General features: G+C 54.9%; 2 protein-coding genes across 6 annotated transcripts in view; both read right to left on the reverse strand.

The window, feature by feature from the left end:
* Positions 1–214, reverse strand: part of SLC7A6 (solute carrier family 7 member 6) — a 34,006-nt gene extending 33,792 nt beyond the window's left edge. For 2 of the 3 annotated variants that reach the window (XR_013825387.1, XM_079908569.1), the window contains exon 1: positions 111–214. The gene's annotated coding sequence lies outside the window, so the exon portion shown is untranslated. Of the gene's footprint in view, positions 1–6; positions 33–110 lie in introns of those variants that run through there. The other variant, XM_079908570.1, reaches the window with a different exon arrangement.
* Positions 215–2,595: 2,381 nt separating this feature from the next.
* On the reverse strand, positions 2,596–13,792 carry PLA2G15 (phospholipase A2 group XV). Of its 3 annotated transcripts, none has more exons than XM_079907208.1 (6): positions 13,573–13,792; positions 9,963–10,119; positions 7,472–7,586; positions 7,119–7,217; positions 6,517–6,616; positions 2,596–4,505 (listed from the first exon to the last, which is right to left on the reverse strand). In XM_079907208.1, the coding sequence occupies exons 1-6, from the start codon at positions 13,685–13,687 to the stop codon at positions 3,994–3,996; spliced, it is 1,098 nt and encodes a 365-aa protein (XP_079763334.1). In that variant the 5' UTR covers positions 13,688–13,792; the 3' UTR covers positions 2,596–3,993. The 3 variants fall into 3 exon arrangements, with proteins under 3 accessions (XP_079763334.1, XP_079763333.1, XP_079763335.1); XM_079907207.1 differs by having other exon boundaries at positions 6,517–6,741; positions 7,468–7,586; XM_079907209.1 differs by having other exon boundaries at positions 4,149–4,505; positions 7,468–7,586.
* Positions 13,793–16,663: the final 2,871 nt, after the last annotated feature.

Consider the following 16,663-nt stretch of genomic DNA (forward strand, 5'->3'; position numbering starts at 1 on the left):
ACAGACCCAGGATTCGTCCTCCGAGTCACAGCTCCGACCACCGTGCATCCTTTAAGGTCCCTGCAGACACATGGACACCGCTGAGCTTCCAGAGCCAACCCCAGGCCTACCTGGGGCCCAGGCTTGAGGACAGTTTTCAGTCCTCATCCTGCCTGACGCCTCTTGGAGCTGCACCCTCCTGTCCTCTTCCTCTCCCTGTGGTTGCTCCTCCTCCAACTCCTTCTAGGACTCCTTTTCCTCTGGTAGCTCTGGGGCTCCGTCTAGGGCCTCCTGATCTCATGGAAAGCTGAGCCCTACCCCTTAGCTTCCTGTCCACACCTCAAGCCATGATTCTCTTCTGGGCTATGCAGTCATTTCCCCCCAGACACGTGTTCACAACTACACATCCTCTGGTTCCAGACTGCCTACACACAAAACCCTGCTCCCCACCACGTAGTGACCCAGCAGGAAATGTGCAGCACCCTGAACCCTTCCTCCTCCTGCTCCCCCAGGCCCTGCATCTCATGGTTTTCTTCTCCCCAGCCATAATAGCCTCCCAATCCCTATCCTGCTCTCTCTAACCCATCCCCACAGGGTAAGAGGTGCTCCTAAAATACAGATTGGAATGACTTCGTATCTCCTCTGCCTAAAAACCCTTCCATACTCCTACCTATAGACCTGAGGTGATGATCCTTGAAGAGCGTTCACTGGTGCTGCCCTCCTTGTGCTCTCTGCTTGGAATAATTTCCCTAAGTGTGAATGAGAGTACAGGCATAACATGCCTTATTGCTCTGTGCCTTATTGTGATTCGCAGATGTTGCATCTTTTATAAATAGAAGGTTTGTGGCAATGCTGTTTTGTCAGATGATGGTTAGCATTTTTTTGCACTAAAGTTTTGTTTTGTTTTGTTTTATTTTTGGCTGTGTTGGGTCTTCGTTGTTGTGCACGGGCTTTCTCTAGTTGTGGCGAGCGGGGGCTACTTTTCGTTGTGCTGTGCGGGCTTATTGCGGTGGCTTCTTTTGTTGCGGAGCATGGGCTCTAGGCACGCGGGCTTCAGCAGTTGTGGCACATGGGCTCTAGAGCACAGGCTCAGTAGTTGTGGCGCACGGGCTTAGTTGCTCCGCGGCATGTGGGATCTTCCCGGACCAGGGCTCGAACCTGTGTCTCCTGCATTGGCAGGAAGATTCTTAACCACCGTGCCACCAGGGAAGTCCACTAAAGTATTTTTTAATGAAGGTATGTACATTGTTTTGTTTTGTTTTTTTGCTGTACGTGGGCCTCTCACTGTTGTGGCCTCTCCCGTTGCGGAGCACAGGCTCCGGACGCGCGGGCTCAGCGGCCATGGCTCACGGGCCCAGCCGCTTCGCGGCATGTGGGATCTTCCCAGACCAGGGCACGAACCCGTGTCCCCTGCATCAGCAGGCAGACTCTCAACCACTGCGCCAGGGAAGTCCCCATCCCCATTTTTAAGATGAGCAAACCGAAGCTTAGGGAGGTCAGGAGACTCCCCAAGCTACTTGGCTAGAAGTGGTAGAGCTCAGATTTGAACCCCAGTCTGCTGGTCCTGAAGCCTGCTCTGACTCCATACCCTGTCTCTACAGCTGTGAAACTGAGGGTAGAAGTTCGGTTGAAACAGATCAGGGGTGAGAGGGTGAGAGGCAAGGCCATGAGTGGGTATGTGTCAGGGCACTAAGAGGCTGGGCAGGATCTGGGGGTAAGGGTTTACTCCCTTTCACGTTGTCATCCTTTTTACCAAGGCCAGCGATGCGGCTGGACCTATGTATTCCTAGTCATCCTAACCCTCTGGGCCACCCATTTTTCCAGGTCTGGCCAATAACTGGTGTAGTGAGAAGATTCAGAGCACCCTCTAGCGGCCCACGGTGTATTGACACCTAAAACCCCGGCTGGCCAGGCTTCTGTGGAGGCGGCAGGAACTGGAGCTTCCACCACCCCCACTGGCCCACAGCTCTGGGCTCTGCACCACAGACTTCTGGCCTAGTCTCCATCCTTACACACGTTTTCCTGTCTCAGACTCTTTGTTCCTCTGTCCTTATCCATCTCCATTTGGTCCCCAGTCTTTCAGTCCCTATCTCTGCCCATCTTGGTCTCTCTCCCTCCCTCCTCAGTCTCACTCTGTTCCCAAAGAGGGACAGATGGCGGGCAGATGAACTGATGAAACAAAGTAGAAGGGTAGCATCCTAAAAAAAATTCAAAGGATGCTGAGACCTGCAAGCTGTGGGAGGACAGAAGGATGGGAAGCAGAGTCCAGACAGCGCGACCGTCAGGATTGTCCTTGGCTCCCAGCTGTGGGGTGACATTTGGGGCCTGTTGACCACATAGGAGCGGCAGAGTTGGGTGGTGGGCAGGAGCTCCATTCCAACAGGAATGTTTCAGGTCCTGCTTCTCAGTCCTAGGAGGGGAACTAGATCCCAGGAGAGGGGGAAGGAGGATAAAACCCAAAGAGGTGCACAGGAGCCATGCTTTGGTGCTGAGAGAACCCATCAAGGCCCCAGAAAGGTCAAGGTCCAGCCTCTGATTACCTGCCTCGCTAGTCCCCTCACCCTTCCACTGACTCCTTCCTCTCATGCTCAGAGCAGAGGCTAGGCCAGGGCACTTTACAGCATCCAGAATACTTTTATTGCCAGAATCGAGGTACAGCCTGCTCAGAGCCCCATGTGGGGCCCACCACCCAGGAACAAAGGGAGAGACAGATGCTGGCTATGAATGCAACAGAGAAAATTCTGCTTCACAGAAACCTTGTAGGAGCGAAGCACAGTCCAGCCTGACTGTGGCTTTGGGGCTCCACCCCAGAGGCTAGACCCAAGTCTTGGCCTTTAGGCACTGCCCACTTGGAGACCACCAAGGCAGATCCACATCCTCCATCCCTGCTATCACAGGGAGATCCATGCAGCACCTCTGGAGCAGGAAGAAAACCCCTAGGGGGCCCCTAAGGCACCTGGCTCTCTCAGGGGCCCACTCAAGTTTCTGGGCGAGTTCCTGCTGACTAAACACCACTGAGCTGCCTGGTGGGGATGGGTGCTGGGCAGAGTGGGCAAGAGTCCTACCTCCTCTCAGTCCTGTGCCAGCCCACGTGAACGCTAGAGAGATCCTGGGCAGGGTGGCAATGTGGTGGAGGGTCAGCAAGAGGGCAGCTCAGGGTGGCTCTGATTGGCCTTGGCTGCTTCCTTGAGTCCTCTTTCCTCATAAGTACCTAAAGGGCATGGCACCAGGCTCTGCTCTCATTCTTGAACCACAGCCCCAGGGCAAAGGGAGGCAGCATCAATACTGTGGGCAACAGCCCAACCAAGGAGATCAGGGCTCCTGGGACACAGCCCCGAGAACTGGGGGTCCATCTGCTGCCCAGCCCTGAGCTAGGCTGTTCTTAGAAGTAAGGGAGGTAGGAGTGAATGCCCCAGGGCCTGGGAACCATGGAGAGCGTAACAACCCACCCCTGCCTGCAGGGGGAACCGGGCTGCCCCCAGAAAGCCACAGTCAGGCTGTGTGAGCAGCTAGGCCACACAAAGACAGCAGCTCCAGCCACCCGTGGCCAGTAGCAGGCTGACTTGTGGCCAATGTGTGAGAAGGTACACCCTAGGGACCAGGAGCCCAACCTAGGGACCACAGTTCAGTAACATCCCTCACAAGAAAGCTGAGGAGCCAGGCCCTGGTGGGCGAGTGTGAAAAGGCCACAGGGGTAGGAGGAACACAAGGCCCCAGCACTGGGGATTGGGGTCAGGTGCCAGCCAATCCACCTGCGGAGCCAGTCCTGAGGTCACAATTCCACCATCAGCAGCATTCTTTCCAAGGGTCCCTCAACTAACTTCAGACTATGTCTTCCTTCCTCATTCCCAGAGAGGAAGGATAAAAAACCCAGCATTTCCCCACTTCACAACCCAAGATCCAGGGCCTTAGATGATCAGTCACAAACTGCTCAACTCATGGGCCATGGTTGCCCCACAGGCCAGGAGAAGCAGTGGTGGCCAGGCCATCCCAGAGCCCTGCCCAGCATAGGAATCAGGGCCCGAGGAGCACGCGTTTCAGATAGGCCAGGGTAGTGGCGTTGGCCAGCATTGCGATGTGCTCGGTGCCCGGCAGTGCCTGCAATGACACTTCTTGCTCCTGGTGGCCACGCCAGGCCTGGCACTGCAGGGCGCTCTGCAAGTTCACAGTGCCGTCACCATCACCAAAGCAGATTTTCGGGTCACGGTCCGGGAAGCTTTCATAGTAGAAGGAGTCTGGCGTAGGGACACCAGTGCCGTAGAGGCAGTGCAGTCGCACGCCAGGTGGTACCATGGCTTCAACCAGCCCCTCCGTGTCCTGCCGCATAAGCCAGCCGTCTTCGAAGCCGATGTCCTGGAAGAAGCGGCGATAGTCCTGCAGCGTGTAGTTGGCTGTGGGTGTGTGCACGAAGACCTTTTTGGGTGACCAGGTATAGTTGTAGGGCAGCAGCCAGCTGGTGGAGACGGCAGACCGCTGCTGCTCCCGGATCTTCAGGGGCCCAATGACCGGGATCCGGTTGTTGTCTCCTGCGGATAGAGGACTCCAGTCAGTCTGTGCTCGGGAATGCAAGCCAGCTGGGCAGCATGCTCACCGCCAGGGCCCCTGCCAGCCCCCAGCCCGGGCCTAGCCAGCACTCTGGCATCTCTATGCTGTTAACGAGGTGACAACTCCCCTATTTCCCTGTATTTTTGCTCTATCTAGGAAGCACATGACCAAGATTTGTTTCTTTCCTTTTGCATTTTGTCACCAGGGATTTAGGCAGCTCACACCCACAGGGTGATTCATGGTAAAAACAATACCTTCCCCAGAGCACTTATCACCCGGCCTGTGGGTACTGACCTTGTCACAGGTGAATCAGCAGGTGGGCAGCCCAAAGACACAGTCACAGTCCTCTTAATCTTTTATTACATTGAGCTATGTAAACATTTTTCCCCTTCCTAGGCTCAGACCTACATCCAGCCAGCCCTAGTCTCATCCCACCTACCTGCCTGGCACTGACCTGGGCAGCCAGGCCTGCAGGAGACAGGGCAGGAGGGGAGGCTGCAGACAAAGTGAGAGTCTTTCTTACATAGGAATGCCAACAGCACAAACGCATCCACCAGCCAGTGAGATCGCCAGAGGATGAGCTGGAACTTGGGAACAGGGGCCTCTGCCCTGCTCAGGACCCACAGCCACCCATCACCCCACCACTGACTGCAGGCCTTCAGCTCTGCCTGCTGGGGCCTGGCTCTAGGAGCCCTCAGGAAAGGGAACCCCTAGCTAAGGGTCCACGACTACCACCCGTCCTGTCCCACCCCCACTCCCAGACTGCCAGAGCCTGACAGCAGTCTCCCAGAATCTGAGGCAAAGCTCTAACTAAGGCAGGGGTCCCCAACCCCCGGGCCGCGGACCATTACCAGTCTGCGGCCTGTTAGGAACTGGGCTACACAGCAGGAGGTGAGCAGTGGGCTAGAGAGTGACGATTTACCCACCGCTTCCCATCACTCGCATCACCGCCTGAACCATCACCCCTCCCAAGCCCCCCGCCCCCTCCGTGGAAAAATTGTCTTCCATGAAACCATTCCCTGGGGCCAAAAAGGTTGGGGACCACCGCTCTAAGGGGACTCATGGGGAAGCTCTGAAAGGACCAGTACCTGAACTCCACCATGGTAACCTGTCTCAAACTCAGAAGGGCCCACATCTCTCCTTTCAGGTCCAGGCTGGACAGAGTAGGTAGCTGTGATGAGTCCTCACTATAATTGGATTCACTGTCCAGCTAATCCAGGGTGACGACTGGGAGAGGACTGATCACAACGATCAGGTGACCAATAAGCAGGTCAGGCAGTGGCAGTCACTTGAGGAAGAAAGCTCATCAGATGCTTGGTACAGCCCTGGCTCACATCCAGTCCTAGCAGAGGGAGGAAAGCCCTGGGGCTACAGCTGGTATGTTCTAACAGTCCTGAAAAGGCAAGTGGACTGGGGAGGAACAGGGAAGGAGGTGGTTTTCCCAACTGCTAAGCAAGCAGGCCCAGACAAATCTGCACCTGCTTCCTCTCTGTGTGGCCCACAGAGGCTCCCCGCTGCCACAGAGGGAGGTGTAACTCACAAACAGGAAACTGTAGCCCAGCCTTCCTTCTCTGGGGTGAAGGTGGGGATGAAGAAGTGAGGATGGGGGTTAAGAGAGAGGGAGAAGGCTCCTCCAGAGAACTTTGGATCAAACCAAGTAAGGCCAGCCAGGACCAAGCTGTGTGTGTGTGTGTGTGTGTGTGTGTGTGTGTGTGTGTACACGTGTGCCCTATGACCAACGGTTATGCCACTCCGTGTACATGTTGTAAGAAACCTACACAGATAACAAGAGTCATCAGCCTGAGGGGTGAATTTAGTAGTGTTATATTCTCTTTTAGAAAGAGATGTTTGGAAAAGAATACAACTCTGGATAAGGAAGGGTCCTGACCCAAGAGAAGAGACGTGAGGGTGGCCCAGGAGGCCACTGTAGAGGGAAAGAGAGTGTGCCATCTGATACCAGCACCCCCCATGCTGGGCCAGGCAGGGTCTTACCTGAGGCCAGGACGCGCAGGGTCTTGGCCACGCCCCCCCAGGGCGGACCCAGTGCCACAAAGGCATGGATATACTTGTCCTTCCAGGCCTGTGGCTGCTGCTGCAGAAAGTAGAGCGTGTACATGTTGCCCATACTGTGGGCAGCCAGCACCACGGGGCCCCCATACAGCTGGTGCATCTCCTCGATCATCTCGCGGAGGGCCAGGAAGTAGGGCCCGTTTTCATCTGCAGGCCAGAGCCAGGCGGGGGTCAGGCAGGAAGGGTCCTTGGGCCTGAACCACTGACTGTGTCTCAGGCCAGACCCAGGACTAGGTGGGTGGGGAGTGTGTGAAAATCCAAGTGGGGAGGGTCTGGTTTCCCCTCAATTTCCATGAAGGGAGAAGAAGCTCCTTTTCCCCTCCTCAGCCTCATTATCTCTCCCCAGGGCTCAGAGGCCCAGAAATCCTGGGCTGAGGGTGGGGGAAGGACAGGACCTGTGATGGCTGGGCTGGATGCCAGAGACACGGGAGAAGGGAAAGGCCCAGGGCCTTTGGTGGCTGTTACCTCCTCCTCTCCACCCCCCTCCCGCATGATCTCAGGGAGGAAATGGAGCAACCACTTACTTGGAGCTCGGCGCCAGTCATAGGGGGCCCCCCGGACGTCCTCACCTCGTGTGTAGCCCCAGCCCACAAGGCTCTCCACCATGGTGTGGAAATAGGAACCTATAGACATAAATCCACAGGATTAGAGAGAGTACAGTCATTGTCAGCTGCCCACACCACGCCTGCCAAGGAGACTGTGACACCTACAGCCGGGAGATCCCCGAAGGAGTGCTATAGGGCTCTGTGCCCACACTGATTAGAGACGGTTCACAGGCTACCCCCACTCAAACCAGCAGGGCTCCTCCCACTCTCGGAGTCCATCAGAACCTCCATCCCCATTCCCTGGGGGCCATGAGGAAGGGCTACACACCCACACTGCTTTTGCTGGGGTCCAGGAACTCCAGTGAGAAGGTCTTTCCAAAGCCAGGGACACGCACATCCACACCATCAGGAAACTGGGTGGTGCGGGACGTTCGGTTGTAGACCAGCCTGCCAGGAGGGGATGTTGAGCCAGTGACCCAGAGGTGACACCTAAGTTGGTGTGTCCCAATACTGTCTTGTGTCCTGAGCCACATTCCCTTCCCATCCTCAGGTCTGGTCAGATGTATAGGGGAGACCAAAAAGTAACAAAGCAAATTTGTAAAGCACAGATCAGAGTAACCACATCCAAATGAGGACCCCACCAAGGCTCACTCCAGAGACTGACTCCAGGACCCCTGTGAGGCAATATTCCCTTCTCCTCAATGTCACCCATACTGTCTAATGCAGGTCTTAGATATGGTTAGAGAGGGATCTGGCTGCCAGGCCTGGCTCCGCCATGAACATCACACTTGACCCCAAAAGGCAGGCAGCCTAACTTCACAGGCTCCCATTGCTCCATCTCCATGGATCCAGCTCCTGCCACCCACCATAACACAACACAGGGCAAAGGAGATGATGAATGCAACACACAACAGAACCAGACAGAGAAACCCCGAGCACCTGTGGCTGCTGTGTGAGTGGGTGGGCAAGGCCTGGAGACATGATGGGGACAGGGTGGTGGAAGACAGGAGGAAAGCCTTGTGCCAGGCCAGGAACCCTGCTCTGGCCTCCCTTGATACTAAGGAGGCAAATGTGCCTGAGAAAACACAGGCTAGACCTGCAGTCCCCAGTGGTCCTGAGTCCCACCCACCCTTAAAGATCAGCCACAGAAAGCTGACAAGATACCCAACACTGGCCCAAATCAAAGTCCTGGGGACGCACTCTCTCCAGGGCAATCTGTAGATCATCCCAATGGCCACTCAGCAAAGTTCTAGAAAGCCAAAGTACTCTGTGCTGGATGCAAGTCTAAAGAGGTCAGAGCCCAACAAAAGTAGATAAGCCCCTCTCAGTATCAGCCTGTACCTCCAACTGGCAATACCTGAGACCATGCTTCTGCACAAAAATAGAAATGCGGATCAACATCCCAGAAATAACCCTGATCGCACAAGGAGGAGGAAAGAGTCAACAAAGCAGGGGTCATAAACAACAGGGAAAGGCAGGGTGCCCAGAGAACCAGCTAGAACCAGCTAGTGTGTCTCCAGGGGAAAAAACAATCTTAATTTGAAAGACTCCATTCAGCTCAAATATTTATTGAAAAACAATTGTGTTTCTGGTCCTACAGCTTTAAAGATAAAAGAGACACAGTCCCTGCCTTCAGGGAGCTCAGGGTGGGCGGGAACCTTAGTTCAGAGGCACACAACTATGGGTTCAAATTCTAGTTTGTCACTTATTAGCTAAGTGACCCTAAGCAATTTTGTAACCTCTTTGAGCTTCCAGATTTCCTCATCTGTAAAACAGGTCTAAAAACAGCACTTGTTTCACTGGATTGCTGTAAGACTCAATAAAAGAAAGTATGTAAAATGTATAGTGTTTGCATTCAATAAGCAGTAAGTCTCATTACATGATTATCTTATTATGGAAGAAATATCCTAGGAAACAATGTTTGGCAGGCAGGGAATGCAGGTTAGAGGAGCAGGCATGTGGCCAGGGGGAAGGGGAGGTTAAGAGCTCTGGACATGGACTTCCCTGGTGGCAAAGTGGTTAAGAATCCGCCTGCCAATGCAGGGGACACGGGTTCAAGCCCTGGGCCAGGAAGACCCCACATGCCGTGGAGCAACTAAGACCGTGTGCCACAACTACTGAGCCTGTGCTCTAGAGCCCGCAAGCCACAACTACTGAGCCCATGTGCCACAACTACTGAAGCCCACGTGCCTAGAGCCTGTGCTCCGCAACAAGAGAAGCCACCGCTATGAGAAGCCCACGCACCGTTCGCCACAACTAGAGAAAGCTCACACGCAGCAACAAAGACCCCACGCGAGCAACGCAGCCAAAAATTAAATAAATAAATTTATAAAAAACTAACACAGAAACAAAATGAGCTCTGGGGATTGGCAGGGAGACTTCACAAAGAAAGCAGGCTTGGGTTTTAAAGAGTGAATGGGAGGGAGTTTATCAGGCAAAGGGAGTAAAGGGTGATTCCAGGCTGAAAGAACAGCAAGTGGAAAGGAATCCCCAAGCAGCTGGAAGGGGCAGGTGTGGCCAAGTCAGAGGCAAGGGAAAGGGTGGGGGCCAAGGCGAGGCTGTGAATAGGGGCTGGAGCATAGAAACCACAAATAGGGCCTGAGGCACTGGAGAGGGTAGGGACAGGAGCAGCAGGAAAGGGAAGAAAGTTCTGTCTGGGAGAGTGCCAAGGTGGCGTGGACCAGACAGAGGAAATGGGAAGGGAGAGAGGTCAGTGACGCTGAGCCTGAGATCTCTTGAGGCGCAGGTGAGATAGAAATGGGCTCTGGAGGCGTCTCTAGACCGGGTCAGCGAGCAGCGCCCCACCTGTGCCCCAGCCCCCACCTGATATTGTCAATCCAGCAGTCAATGATGACAGGCAGCAGCAGTTCCAGGTTCAGCCAGAGTGTGAAGTAGCTGTCTGTCCTCTTGGAGCAGAGGTAGTGCACGACTGTCGGCTTGTCCAGCTTTGCCTCCAGCTGGTTGCCCAAATCACCGGGCACTGAAGGGGGACATAGAGCATGAATGAGACCCTGGGCCTGGCAGGCTGGAAACCCAAAGGCCTTCTACCCACGGCTATCCCAGGCTGCAGAGTAGGTGATATCTGTGGGGCTCCTAGGCACAAAAGCCTTTCTGTGTTCCCCATTTCTCTGATTACAGGAAATAGGCTTCATTCAGCCTCCATGACCTTTCCTGAGTTCCAACTGGCAGATTCATGAAGCTGTTAATTAGGGAAGGGAGGGGATGCAAGACAAAGGAGAAACAGTCATAGAGAAACCATAGTGCAGCCTTGGGGCAAGGTCCTGGTTCCCCATCAAGGGATACACACACACAACAATATCTTTGAGCTGTTTTGCAGATACTGAAACCCCCACCGGTATGCTGCAGACCCCAGACACGCTGGAACCAGAAGGTTGATGATGTTGACTCCCACTCACCTCACCACCAACCGATCAGAAGAATTTCCATGAGCTGACCACACCCTCTTGAACCATTACTATCAAACTTCTCACTACCCTCTCCAAGTTGGGACACACAGTTTTGAGGGCATTAGCCTGCTGTGGCCCCCTTTGCCTGGCAAAGCAATAAAGCTATTCCTCTCTACTTCACCCAAAACTCTGTCTCCAAGATTTAATTCAGTGTCGGGGTACAGACGGCTTCATAGGCAGGGTCTTGTATACTCTGAAAGAAGGATTGGGAAACAGGACAGAGCACTGGGCCACTTAACCAGCCAAAAATAAATCCAAAGAAGGCACTCCAGGATAGGCTCTGGAGGGGGGCAATGAACAGAAACAGTTGAGAGAAGCAGGCACCTGCCAGCCTACTGAGGTCCTCAGGGCTTGCTAAAGGCCAGAGCCCAGATGCTAAACCCTTCTAAAGGTTCCAGAGTGCACCTCACCTGGAGGGCCCTAGCATCTTAGCACACTTGTGCTGGAAATAACTCTCTTGAAGCAACATACCATTCCAGCTACAGCCCAATGGGGGTGGGTGTGACCAGGCTCCAAGGATGACTTCACTCTACTTATTCAGTCTATACAGAGGCCTGGGGCCCTTGTGACACTCAAACCCATTCCCCGCTCCCCCCTTGCTTCAGTGCCTAACATTCAAAGCCCTTCACAGTCCACTGACTCCCAGTGACTTTTCAGGCCTCGCCTCCTCCCGCATGCCATTCTCTTGACACCTTCCAAACCCCATTTAGGATCCAGTGTTTGGCTCTCTGGGGCATTCGCTGGCCTCCAGCTGTGAACACAGCCCTGCAGAGGACAAGCTCTCCTTGTGCACCATCCCACTGTGTCCTCAGTGCAGCCATGGGAGGGAGGTGTGGCACCTGCATTCACCTCCCTTCATGATGTGCAGAAGTGGGGAGTCCCCAGCATGACAGCCTCTAGATGAGATGCTTGTGGACTAGACAGGGCAGTGAAGAAACCTTGGTCACTGTTTCCACCAGAGAGGAAATAGCTGAAAGAGGAAGTCATCTGATCTGCTTTGCCTGGATACCCTTTGCCTGGCCAGGCTGTGTGGCCTCTAAAAATACCAATGGTCACTTCCTGGGTCCCTCTGTGCCTAGAACTAGATAAGAGCCATCCACATGCCTTTCACCTCAAGTAACACTGGGAAGAATATCCTTATTATGCCTACTTTACAGATAATGAAACTGAGACTGGGAGAGGTGGAAATAGCTTGCTATAGTCCCTTCCCCCACCCAGGGCCTTCAGTATCCCTTCTCTGGCCTCTGCTTCCTCTACCACCAATTTGAGTCCCACCCACAGAGACTGGTCACCCTTGGATGCTGATCCTCTGATGGCCAAGGTTAGGTCCCTGCTCTGTGTCCAGGAACAGCTTGTCTGCTGTCCACCATGGAGTTTCCCAGGATTAATGCCAATAGCCTCATTCTCTGAGAAGCTGGGCAGGTTACGATTCCAGTTGCTCAGTGCCTCTAGGTACAACCCGAGGCTCCTCTGCTGTGATCTAGGATAACTAAGAACTGAATGAATTAATGAGTGCATTTAGCACCAATACAGGTGAAAAGGCCTAGGACCAGTCTGGTCAGAGACCACACACTTCCCAATCCCACACCCTTCATACTCAGTACTCCTTAGGTCCACACAAGGCTCCCTGCAGGCTCCCAAGACAAAGTCCAGATGACCCAACCAGTCACGAGCCCTGCACCATCTACTCCTTCCCCCACTCCATTCCAGAGAGCCTGGACTGCTTAGCTCCCTCCCTCTGATACGTAGTTCCCTCTGCCTGGAACTCTCTCCTGGACTCAGCTCCAGCTGCGTACTCCAGGAAACCTTTCCTGACTGGGTCAGTGGATTCTCTGTGCCTGCCCAGCACAGACCTCACCTCTGGGAATCATCCTGCACGCTTAGGGAAGGCAAGGCCAAATCTGCCCAAACTCCATGGTGAACCTGGGTCCAGCATTCCCTGGGAGCATTTCCTGGCCCAGAGCTCCTGGTGGAGGACCCCTGGGATCACACTACCTGCTAACCCTACCCTTCTGTGATCTGCATCATCCCCATTAAAATACTCCCAGCAGAAAGAGCATGGGGGTCATGCTGCAGCAGACTCAGTATGTAATGTATACCTCGGCATGCCTCTGCTTTTAGGAGCCCTGGATGGCCACCAACACACTAGCTCTTCGTGGGAGTGATGGCCTGAATGAGGCACCCAAAGACCCCAAGACAGAGAGGTCTCATCCCTGCCACACCCACCACAAGGAAATACTACTGGCTCCTGGACAGTTGCCTGGGCCAGCAGCAAGGAGGAGGTAGGCAGGGGAGGTTGCCTAGCCCCAACATAGCGTACGGAGTCCAAGTAGGTCTGGCAGGAGTAAGGGTACAGTATGACATCTGTTCATAGCCATTGTCTCAACCCCTCCCTCTGTCTATAGCCATCCTCAGATTCCCTTGGGCCTCCTCCCTCAGGCCCAATGCCACATATTTGATAAGTTAGGGGAAAGCCCTGGTGGCAGGTTAGGAGAGCAATCCTTCCCCAAAGAGCTCCCTTTCAGTAATGCCCTCTGAAACGTGTCGGGCTGGAAGGGTGGAGGGAGACAGCGTCCAAGCCAAGCCCAAGTCAACGCTGAGGCCCCTGAGGGCCAACACCGAAGCCACCCTACCTCCTACCGGCCCTCAGGAGTGGGGCCAAAGAGCCTCGGTCTTTCCAGCTAAAAAATGGGGATGAGGCGAGGCTTGGGAATGAGATGAACAGGCGTACCGATGCGCAAACGGGTGGTAACCCTCCCACTTACCCCCATATTCTATAGGGTAAGGTGACAAGAGTTTGACCACAACCGCGCCCAGCATAGCAGGAAGTGGACGGGCCGACCCAGATGACAAGACAATCATACGCTCCCTCACCCCGTGCTTAGAGCAGATGCAGACAGCCCCGCCCGCACCCCATCCAGCCGGACGCACGAGCGAACGGACCCACGACTGGACGCGCGCCTCACCCAGCACCACCGGTGGCGGACGTCCAGCCGGGAGTGCCAGATCTGTGAGCATAAGGAGTAACAGGAGGCCGCTCGGGAGCAGGGCGGCGCGGTAAGGGCAGAGGCGGAGGCCCATGGCAGTAACCGCAGCTCCAGGTCCGAAGCGCGGATTCAGCTCTGGGGTCTCTCGCCTAGGCCCTGGCAGCGGCGACGCGCTTAACCCCGCCGCTCGCAGCCTTCACAGAGGCCGGACCAATCAGGACCCGCCTCCTGCAAACGGCCTGCCAATAGGAACTCTCCTTCCCAGTCGGCGTTCGCCGCCCAGCCCCTACTCATCCCTGGCCAACTCCCTTAACCGCGCTGCACGCCGAGCGCATCGATGTACCGAGGCTCAGCCTGGCTTTCGCGCACGCTCTCAGCTGATCAGACCCAGCTCCCGTCTGCTGGGTACCCAGCCCAGCCCTCGGTACCCTGAGTCCACGCAGCGCAGCCCTCACATCCCCGATTCCTGGCGCCTCCTTGACGAGGGATCTAGAATGCGCCGGGCTGAATGGGAATTCAGGGTCCAATGCTCGCCGCTACTGAACTACCCGGGTCAAAGCAAGAGGAAGAAGGGGAGAGGTGAGTCCCAGGCTGTTCTTGAGCCTGAGGAGACTGACCAGGACCTTTGGGCAACTCCCAAGTCGGTTCTTTGTACCCTGCCCCGAGGGCATCTGGGTTCAAGCTACACTGGCCCAGGGGCCGCGCGCGCGCGCGCGCACACACACACACACACACCCACCCGCCGACTAAACAGTTTGCTCGCCGGGTTAAGAGAGGGCTTGAGCCTCAATCCTGCGCCAGCCCATCGGTTAGTTCCCCTGAAGACCGGAAGGGGTGTTGGGCCCTCATGTCCCCCTACCACTCCCACCCCACGCAAACCGGGGATCCAGACAGGGCACAGACTCTCTGTGCATGGAATCGGGGCGGATAGAGTGGGCAAAGATTTGACAACCAGTAATATTCTGGTACCATGTGTCACTCTGGAATAGGGTGACCAGCATGTTTGGAGACTGGAGGTCTTGATCCTTCACACACCCCCTCCTGAGAGCCAGTCAATACCCTGGTCATCCCTGGCTGGTCCCAAGACCTCTATCCTGCCCCTTCCTTCCTCCCTCCCTCCCTCCTTCTCTTCCTTCCTCCCTCCTTCCCTCTCTCTCTTCCTTCCTTTCTTCCTCTTGGTCAACGGCTGACCCTTTCCAGCCTCTCTGCAGTGACCCTCAATGAATCTACTCACCATCTTGGCCTGCCCCTCCTATATTCTTTTAGTGAAACACATTCGTGGTTGGAATACCCTCCTCTCTTAAGGTCCAACTATCTCCCACCTCAGACCCTGGCCCAGTGACCCCCTTTCAAAACCCCTGCCTCCCTCACCTCCATCCCAGGCCCCAGCAGAGGGGCTGCTGAGGACCAATCTGGTGCAGGCCCAGTATGAGAGACAATAGAGACCCTTCTGCCAGGGCTAGGACAGGCAGGAGTCCAGAGCCACAGGTTAAGTGGGGGTAGGGTACGGATCGGGACAGCCTGGGCTGCCTTGGACTCTGGCCACAGTCTGAATGTCTTGTCAGCCTTGCAGCCTCAGATGCCCATGGGCTTCTCAAAGGGTGGCCCTGTTCTTGGGAGCAGTTCCCTGTTGCCCCACTCCCATAGGCCCTGAAGATGATAGGACCATGGCCATTGGGGCAGGGGGTGCCAAGGTCTGGTCAGTAATAACCAGTGCTGGCACTATGGAGAGGGGTCAGAGGGTGAGGTTCCCTCATTTTCACCATGACCCCATCATTCACATGATCCCCTGGGCTGCAGACCCCGGGTCATCCTGGACTAAAGATACCTCCTTGAGTCTCAGACGCACAACTAGGTGGTCACCAAGTTTTGCCAGCTCTACCATCCCAAAGCCACATTACCCTCATCTCCATACTAGCCTCCTTACTGATGTCCTAACTTATGCCCTTATTCCTGTGGCATTAAACATTAAATCAGGCCCCATCACTGTCCACCTAACCCCATTTATGACCCTCTCATTGCATGCATCATATGCACCTCACTCACAGTGAGTGAGGACCCTGGCGGGTATTCTGGTTTCCCCCAACTTCTACTCTCCCTCTTCCCCAACTCTCTCATCTCCAGCCTCAATGGCTTCCTTGCTGCCTAGAACAGGATATCCTCATTCTCCCTCAGGACTTCTGCACTTGTTGCACTGGGACCACTTTGCAGACTCCACTTTTGGGGACCCAACTGATTTAGGTCTCAGCCCAGACATGATCACTGGCTTTGAAGCAGCTCCTGCCTAGCTCCCATTAGAATATAATTGCTGGAAGAGCAAGCCCCTCATTTGTCCTCCTCGGTTACCACCTGCATAATCCCTGGCACACAGCAGGTGCTCAATATATGTTGAATCAATGAGTGATGAACCCCCTTCTCTATAACCCTCTCCCTTTCCAAGATAGGGTCCTGGTGCCTGTCAGACCTAGAGAAGAAGATAAGGGACTGAGAGGTCCACAGGTTGGATGTGAATTCTGGGAAAGAGGGAGAGTGTTCCTGTAGAGCAGAACATTCTGAGCAAAGGCTAGAGGTGGGACTGAGGAGCCAGGCCAGTTGTGGTATCTTCCTCAGGTGAGAATCCAGCCAGCAGCCTCTGCCCTCCTCTGTAACTGGGCCCTCTGCAACCACCCCTCCCTCGCCCCAGCTCCAAGCTTCCCTACCTGAACCAGGTGGGTGGCTGGGCTTGGGGCAACCCAATCAACACCAGGGCTTCTAAGCTGGTGTGGTAGCCACAGCTAAGTCTATTTGGAGGCAAATGATTCTCCCTAAAGCTCACAGCTCAGCAGCCTCCTATTCCTCTGCTGCCAGAGCCTCCCTAGAGTCATGAGAGGCCAACACTGACCCAATAATGACAGAACCCTGGGGCAAGGGGCCCAGAACAGGGCCTCTAACCTGGTCTAGGCATCAAGGAAGGCTGCCTGGAAGAAGAATTATTAGAGATGGGTCTTGATGGATAAGTAGGAGTGTGCCAGGAAAACAAAGGGATGATGAGGTAGGTGGGTGCTCCAGGCAGGGAGCTTAGCATGTGCAG

The sequence above is a fragment of the Stenella coeruleoalba genome (genome assembly GCF_951394435.1).
Source record: "Stenella coeruleoalba genome assembly, chromosome: 20".
Classification (NCBI taxonomy): domain Eukaryota; kingdom Metazoa; phylum Chordata; class Mammalia; order Artiodactyla; family Delphinidae; genus Stenella; species Stenella coeruleoalba.